The sequence below is a fragment of the Rhodamnia argentea genome, chromosome 4 (genome assembly GCF_020921035.1).
Source record: "Rhodamnia argentea isolate NSW1041297 chromosome 4, ASM2092103v1, whole genome shotgun sequence".
In the NCBI taxonomy this organism is placed as follows: domain Eukaryota; kingdom Viridiplantae; phylum Streptophyta; class Magnoliopsida; order Myrtales; family Myrtaceae; genus Rhodamnia; species Rhodamnia argentea.
The window spans coordinates 22562006-22570413 of NC_063153.1; the positions used below are offsets into that span (position 1 = coordinate 22562006).

General features: G+C 41.1%; 1 protein-coding gene across 5 annotated transcripts; it reads right to left on the reverse strand.

Annotated features, from left to right (window-relative positions):
• Positions 1 to 1490: 1490 nt before the first annotated feature.
• Positions 1491 to 7579, reverse strand: LOC115740653 (beta-galactosidase-like). 5 transcript variants are annotated; one of them, XM_048277690.1, is made up of 18 exons: positions 7131 to 7575; positions 6853 to 6948; positions 6602 to 6714; positions 6422 to 6488; positions 6244 to 6336; positions 5898 to 6041; positions 5300 to 5494; positions 5083 to 5170; positions 4699 to 4817; positions 4430 to 4594; positions 4042 to 4217; positions 3811 to 3920; positions 3613 to 3722; positions 3371 to 3481; positions 2959 to 3069; positions 2674 to 2879; positions 2287 to 2593; positions 1491 to 1967 (listed from the first exon to the last, which is right to left on the reverse strand). In XM_048277690.1, exons 1-18 carry the CDS (start codon positions 7545 to 7547, stop codon positions 1803 to 1805), a joined length of 2793 nt encoding a protein of 930 aa, XP_048133647.1. In that variant the 5' UTR covers positions 7548 to 7575; the 3' UTR covers positions 1491 to 1802. The 5 variants fall into 5 exon arrangements, 4 of the variants coding, with proteins under 4 accessions (XP_048133647.1, XP_030530048.1, XP_048133648.1 ...); XM_030674188.2 differs by having other exon boundaries at positions 1491 to 1970; positions 7131 to 7571; XR_004015385.2 differs by lacking the exon at positions 1491 to 1967 and having other exon boundaries at positions 2431 to 2471; positions 2594 to 2879; positions 7131 to 7577.
• Positions 7580 to 8408: the final 829 nt, after the last annotated feature.

Consider the following 8408-nt stretch of genomic DNA (forward strand, 5'->3'; position numbering starts at 1 on the left):
TGTGTGTGTCCGAAAATCTGTGTTGAAAGAATCTAGGGGTCTAGTAAAGTGGCCTTTAGAGGGTTGCCCAGCCCTAAGATCTTATAATTAAGGCTCGTGGTCCATGATAAGATCTCCAACTTATAAATAATGCGAGCCTTGTTAAGGAGCGTCTTCAGAGTGCTAACTAAAGCGTATCTTAACAAGGAATATTTCAATCTTCGAAAGCATTGATTCCACGTAACGTGAGAAAAGCAGTGCATTAAAAACCGTGAAGTCTCCTCGTTCGATTGCTTAACAAATATCCCGGTGACTCCTTTAATGCTGGTTGAGAGAAGCAATCTTTCTTGAGGATTCTGTTCCAAGCTATAATGCAGAAGAACTTTATAGAATGGTCCAGCACCTTGAGACCCTTCGGCTTCAGCTTAAGAACCAAAAAAAAAAAAAAAAAAACTGAGTACGACTGAGCTTGGTGAAGGTGTATATAGCCATAGAGATAGGCAATGAAACAACTGGATCAACATAGCATGTCCTTTTGGATTAATGCTACTGAGGGCTGTAATTAATGTCATACTTCAATTGACCACTAAAGCTTCCTTACCTGATATTATTATTCATGGTGTTTACTAAAGTTTGGACATTTGAGATTCTTCTTTAGACATAAGCTGGAAAAGCTAAATGATGTTTTTGTTGTTTTGTTGGGGTTTGTGCTTCCTCCTTTTGTCCCTCTGCATTTGCCCCTAGTGCAAGTAAATCATCTACAATAATGCAACGACCAAGTCTTATATCCACACAGAAACAACTTTTCGAGGATAGTTAGTGTCGCCAGCTTTCGTGCACATCATTCGTAATGTCATAGTCATGAGTGATGATCTCCTCCGCTGTCGATACTAATTTAACCGAATCGAGAAAAGCAATTCATCTTGGGGCGGTCCGATAGAAAATCTATGTCAGTTTAGGCCAATAATAGAAAACTGAGAAATTACATGGTCCAGTCAATTTTGACATGTTTGTTGGTCCCAAAATTCAAAATCCCCCTCTTGGTCGCCGTACTATGGGACCAGATAGGTTCACAAGATTTGAGTTTCTTTGTTTCTTTTCTTTTCTGCTCTTTCGCTTTCTTGGTTGTTGTAATGAGGGAAGCAAAGTTAACATGGCCAATGTTCGACTTCTAATGTGTGATTAGCATGTGAGTTCCTTCAAAAGCATCACACTGTTAAGTCACCGAGCGATATATGATGAACTCGCTCAACTGAACCTAGTATTTGTATAGTTATCGCTTGATGAAGGTAAACCGTGACAAGTCTGCTTGCTCATATGGAGCAATCTCCCCACTGTGGGGGACGCTAGAGCCCAAACTCAGAAACTACAGCTGCCTGTCAAGGCAAATCGTGAGTTATTGGCAGTATTTTTCCTTCTTCGTAATAGGTATTTAGTCACATTTTGAGATGAGTAGAGTGCAGAAAGCAAGAAGAAGAAAGCGAAAGTTCAACACAGAAGAGTTCTGTTTATTCAGATGCCATCCAGACGGCTTGGTTTATTGAATTTCAATAGAGTGCGTTACAAGGCAATCGGAATTCTCTCCCGGGGTCCAACCAGGAGGATTACCCATGTAAAAAGAATGACTAGCTAAAATCCTATGTATAATTGGCGGATGCCCTTGGTATCGTTTGGAGGTATATGTGCAATACCTGCTCATTTATGTACATAAAGGATGACCAAAGATAGCTTTTCTGGTGAATTGTATAGTACTGTGGTATGTTGCCCTTTTTGGATGTCGAACCGATTCTTTATTTGAGCAAAGCTATGAAGAGAGACAGAGTTTATGTACTGTGGAGGCGGCATTCTTCCATCTCCGACACCATTGAAGCCGCTTTATGTTGGCTACAGATTGCTTCGACGGAAAGTTTCTTCTCACTATCAGGACAAGGATCTCCTCCAAAAACCTCTGGAGCCACGGTGACAGAGCAAAGTTGTTTCCCGATGCACATCTGCATGAAAGTCCCGTCTCAACCCAGAAAACAAATTATTTAAGAACACTGAGAACTCGTAATCATACAGACCGGTAAGCTACATTTTCTTGTCTATGATTTGATTATTTCAGATTATCAAACCTTGAGCAGACTCTAACCAAAAAGTAAAACAATGATCAATTGCTCTAGCATTCCTACTCTGGGATGGCGAGGGGTCACAGAAGCCTAAGAAGCAACAGTATTAATGAGGGTTTCTGAAATATGAATTTCACTAAAATTGATTTTAAGATCCTCGAGTATCCTAGCAGAAGGCAACTTAGAGTTAGTCATGTACCTTCTGAAGAGCATCATATGATTTGTGAGCGTGACAATGTCCTTCTTGATAATTTCCACATCTTCCTTGTGGCAATCCGTAGCTAGCAAACTTTATCTTGGAGATTTCCTGCCCGGGAGGACACATCAAGTGGGCTTTTGGATATGTATGCCAGTCCTTCAGCACAGGCTGTCCGTCGAAGATATCAGCACAGACACTTCCTGTCATTCTTTTCACCAAAGAAATTCCTGCTGGTACTCCGCCCCATTCCTCGAAAACAACTAGTAAATTTCCAGTGGGGTTCAGCCATGAGCGAGGAACATGATACCTGAAAATTTTCGAAAGCTTTGACACAAACGCTTTTAGCGAACAAGCAAGCACAAGCAGAGAAGTTCATTTCTTCCTCACCATCTTTGAGATGGCTCTCCGCAATTAGTTCTACATTTGTTCTCGTTGAAAATTCCAGCATAATTGCATTCGCCGCAGCTTCCCTCTGCTACATAAGCAGGCCAGTGTCGCCCAATGCTCTGACCATTTATCCATATTTGACCTTTTCCCATGCTGCTCATATCTAAGGCTAACGGGTTGTCTCCTTCTGGCGCGTCAAAAGTAGTCTGAAATTTGTACCTTGTTTACTGAGTCATAAGAAACCACCAGAACTGGTTTAGTAGCTACCAAGAAGAATGACTTTACCTTGTACCAGGTCAAGGGCTGTTTTAGGACCACTGACGATCCTTTCATCCATTCAACAGATGAACTCCCGCGGAAGGTATACAGACCCAAAGCTTCACCCTTCAAACCAACCTGTTCAGATGCAATGATTCAAGCCATTCTTAAACTTCTGTACACAGTCATAAGGGCAAGATTCTCTACATTCAACAGGAGAGAAAAGCATCTTGTGTGACAGCTGACATTCTAATATTTACAAGTTACTAGATTTCTGTATTAGCACCATTCTTGATTCAAAACATGCATTTCATCACTAACCTCATATTGCAATTATGTTTCCAATCCAGCACGGTTGCTCATTTTATCCAAATCTCAATCTCCTGAGAGCCAATGTCTAGTTATCATAGAGAAGGAACAGAGGGCAGTGGGTACAAACCTTGTAGGACCATTTCCAGTTAGTCAAATTCCAAGTGCCAGAGTTAAGACCCTCCAAGGTGACTGGTCCAAGGACCCCAGCATTCCACGTCTCGAAATGGAGACCAACATTCTGAAATAAGTTTGACTTTATTTTAATGTGAATTGCGATTACCATAAAACTGAAGATACTGTTATTTATAGAAGCCTGCTAAAGTAGCCTCGCTAAAAATGTAAAGCCTATCAGTAAAGGGGTAAACCGACCGGCAGCCCCACGGAAATGCTTAAGAGAGACAATTTGTTGATCCCCGCTCTTAGCTTCAAGTTGTCAGTGAATGTTAGCTTTGGGTTTTCGAGTCCTCCATATGCAGTCCCTGTGCAAACCGTGATGATCAGGAAGAGTTTTCCCCACTTCAATTAGTTAAAAATCTACAAGAAAAATCGTTCAACGATTGCATGTACCTGCTAGTTGACCATTGATGAAAACATGCAAGGCATGTCCTGCTGACCATACTGTGAGAACAGGATACTGACCATTCTTTAGAAAAGCTTCATCAGGTTCTATCACAATGCTGAATAAACATACAAATAAATGTCAGGCAAAGATGGATTGACATATTCATCCATCTATTCTTAGTTCACATAAGTTTGTGGTGTTCTGTTTAAATCTGGATTCTGCCAAAAATTACTTACTCTGTCATGTACCACAAATAGTCTGAAGAGTCTCTTGTAATATTAATTTGTTCCAGAAGCCCTTCCATTGCAGTCGTGTCTACATCATCAGCCGAGGGAGTTTCTTCATTAAATGACTGCCACAAGAAGGTATTATCCGGAGGAGTCATCTTCATAAGAGAGCTTTGGGCACCGATCTGTATAGAGATTGTGTTGTGGTGTTAGGCTCGATCTTGGGAATTCTCAAAAGGAGAGCACCATTTTCTATGCCCCTTTTAAGTGTTAACATTGTTGCTTTAAAGAGACATGGAAAGTTCAGTTCCGTTCTAGTTTATGTTAATGTAACAGATACTGCCTTCATTTCCTACAATGGTCAACACTGCAATTGGATGAGTGTATGAGATGATACCCTTGCGGTGTTGAAGACTACAGTTTTGCAGTCAGGTAGGATGCTGACGGACCAAGGCGGCAAATCATACTGTCTACCTGTGAATGTCACCTTGACTGAGTAATTCGGGTCGTAGTTTGCAAGAAAAGCCGCACAGTCTCCGGATTTAGCTGTGAACACATGAGCCTACCCAAAATCATTTAAGATGAGTCGGTCGTGAATTCAACACGGCAAGAAACAAGCACGTTGAAGTGTAGGTCATACACAATTAAAATAGGTTTTGACCATACCTCTTGTTTATTTCCAAGCGAGCTTATGGTTGCATTGGAAGAAACTAAAGCTGATTCGCACAGCTTGATGGCTTTATGTAAATCTCTCAAATGACGCCATTTCTGTTCGCGCGGTAGACCTGGCATTGGATTGAAAATCGCTATGACCCACTCGGATTACATCATTGTCATCTTTTTTTCCCTCCTAAGATAATTTCGCACACTTTATTCTCATAGGATTCTAAACTTTGGTAGCTTGACAGTAAAATTCTCCTTTTGAAGCTTATCCAAACTATATTCTTTACTTTAAGAAGTTAGGCATCTTTCATTTCTCAAAGTTGAGAAGAAGCGAATTTCAGTGGCTCACCCTAGCATCACTAGGAATAAGGATGTCATGCAACATACCAAATTCATCTATAGGAGCATCATAATCATAGCTTGTGGCAATGAATGGACCACCGGATGTCCGACCGAAGTTAGTTCCTCCGTGATACTGGCAAGAGAACAGAAAAAATTAGATGCAGAAGATAACGCTGTTGAAGGTCATAGGATGTCGGTATTTAGGCACGCCAAGGAGAAAACATCATCCCACAGATTAAGATGAAGTTGAGGGTTCAGCTACCATGTAATAATTAACAAAAGAACCGCCATTTTGAATGAACCTCGCAACGGAATATGCCAAGTCTTCAACCGGTCTATGTGGTATTGCTCCGCCAAATTCTGTATACCAGCCGGTCCAGGCTTCGGTCCACATCTTTGGTTTGTAATCCCGGTTAGGTTTAAAGTTCTCGCAGTAGTAGCCATTGCAGGTATCAATCTGTCGCACAGCCAGTAAATTACTCATAAATGATAGCGCAATTCCATCTATTGACACGTCTAATCAAGTCTGCTCTTGCCAAACTGTCTACCCCAAAAATGTATTTAAGCTGCCACTTGTGATTCCGCTTGCAGTAAAAGCTCAAGAACCAGATAAAATGTAAGAAAAAGACAAATCTTCATGGTTGCTCATCTTCAACCACTAATAAAAGCATATGAGATAAAGATTTGTCATTATAAGACCATTTATGCAGACTATGTCACAATGGTGCCCATACAAACCCCACCAAGAAAGGAGGTTGTGAGTAACGGAAGGGAGGTCCTAAATCCCTAAAGTCCAAAGGACATGACAAACAACATGTGACTACAAAGTTCCAATGAAGGCAATGATGAGAGTTGCTTACAACTGGATCAGGGGCATCTTCTTGCTTGCACATAACCCATGGGACCCCGGTGCCGAGTCCGACGGCCATATCAGCGGCCCATTTGCTGTATGCCTTGCCGGGAGCACCGATTTCCCATTCCACCGGTCCATATTCATTCTCAATCTGCCGAAACACAAATCTATTACTTCCTTTAGCAAGATAACCGCGCAAAAACAAAGGGTACAAAGAAGTCGTCGGAGGTCGGAGCGAATTTAAACTTCTTAAAATCATTGGCCTTCTTGAAGGCGGCAGCTTATATTGACAAATTAACAACACGCTGATACAATATATATTTGGAATATTAAAATACTCTAGAGGTCCTTACCTGAGACAGAATAATCGGACCTCCCTGAGACTCGAACAGATTTTCAGCCTTCATCATGTTCACTATTTTCTCTGTGAACCGTTGCATTGCCGCCTTACGATAATTTAACAACAAATACAAATTATTGAGCAGGAATTAATCTGGAGTAAGATGGTAAACACAAAGCACCAAAAGCCACCTTGAACGGCTCATTGTCCGTCCTGAAAACGATGCCCGGCACGTATTTTAGCCAGACGGGGAATCCCCTGAAACAGAATAAAAATATGGCACATCGGCATCAAGGCACAAAGATTTCGTTATGTACTAAAATTTTACAGGTGGCTATTGAAATTACTTGTACAATGAAGAAAATTCTCACCCAAAGTTCCATTCTGCACAAACATAAGGACCAATGCGGAGATGAGCGTAAAGTCCTGCTTGCTGTACCACCTTTATGAACCGGACAAGATCATATCTGTCCTCAAAATAATACTGCAAAAACATGACAAAAAGCAATGTGCCAGATGATTACCACATGAACACATTCAAAATGACGATCAGTACATGAGCCGCAAAAAACTAAAGGGAAAGGAACTTCTTTTTTCTTTTTTCTTTGTTGAAGAACAGTACTTTTCCTGGAGAAGGCTCGTGTCCATTCCAAAAGACATACGTTTGGATAACATCCAAGCCTCCATCTTTGGCCTTCTGAATAAGATCAGGCCACATCTGCAGAATCCCCACCCCGTGACCCAGAAATAAAACCAGTCAAGAACAAGTAAAATGTGAGCTCAAACGCTCCAAAAGAATGCCAAATGAGAAACACCCAATGGTTCAAATGCATTGGAACGCACGAAAAAAGAAAGAACGGGGAAACAAACACGCGAAGTGCAAATTGGCAACATGGGTACCTCAGGAGTGCTCCTCGGGTAGTGAACGGACCCAGAAATGAGGATCCTCCTCTGCCCATTGACGATAATGGCTCTGTGGTCGTAAGTCACAGAAGCCGAGACCGAAGAAGAAGAAGAAGAGGAAGCCCACGAGAGAAACAGTACAAGTACCGTCGCCATCATGCTCTGGGCTATGCGCAAGGTCTGCACGTGAACTCTTGAACCGGAGCCCATGAGCCTCTCTGTATCGCAAAACGAATGCTCTTTTTTGCCTTCGTGCGGACTCATGTTCAACACAACATCCTCGATGGGGGTGCTTGGTACTACCTTTTTCTCTTTTCTTTTGGGCTTTGAGGATTGTTTGTTTTCTTCTCCGTTATGGAGACGAAATGCTGCAGCAGGGGAAGAAGAATCAGTCGGGCTCTGCAACTTCTTCATAAGCTTTTGAAGAATGAAGCGTGTGGGGCCCAAATCTTTGGCTTTCATCAACCTAGATTACACGGCACTGGGTTTTTTTTGTCCTTTCTCCCTTTCCCAATTATTGTCCATCTTTTTCAGGCTTTTGATTTGGTGAAGGATTGAATGCTGGAGGCTCATTTTAACATTGCCGGCTCACCAAACTTTACTGGACCACCTAAAATGGAGGCGTCTGTATCTGCATATATCTCTCAGCTTTTGCTCTGGCGTAGGCAAAATGTATTCTAAGTAGGTGAATGAAGACTTTTCAACAGTTCTGCATCAAAATCCCATATGGAGATGACTCTGTTTTGCCTTTGAAATGTAGTTTCCAGTCCGGTAGGGAAGCAGCCCACCGCCCAATATCTTATTAAGGGGTAATAACACAAATGGTCTCTAAACTTTGACTCAATGTGTAATGTGATCTCTGAACTTTTAATTTGACCAATATGATCTCTGAACTCCGGCCCAATGTGTAATTTGATCCTTGAATTTTTAATTTGATCAATATGATTCATGAACTTTTGGAACATGTTCAATTAAGTCCATGAGTTATAATTACGGGAAGGTGTTCAATGTAATCTTTCCATTAGTTCAAGTTCGGGGACGATATTTGACATTTTTTTTTTATAGTTCAAAGGCTAAATTGAACATGTTCCAAAAGTTTTGGGATTACATTGAACAAATTGAAAGTTTAAAGACCACATTGCACATTAGGCTAAATTTCTATGACCATATTAATCAAATTAAAAGTTTAGGAACCACATTGCATATTGGGTCAAAGTTTATGGATCAATTATGTCATTTTTCCTCTTATTAATGGAAATTTTTTTATTTATTTGT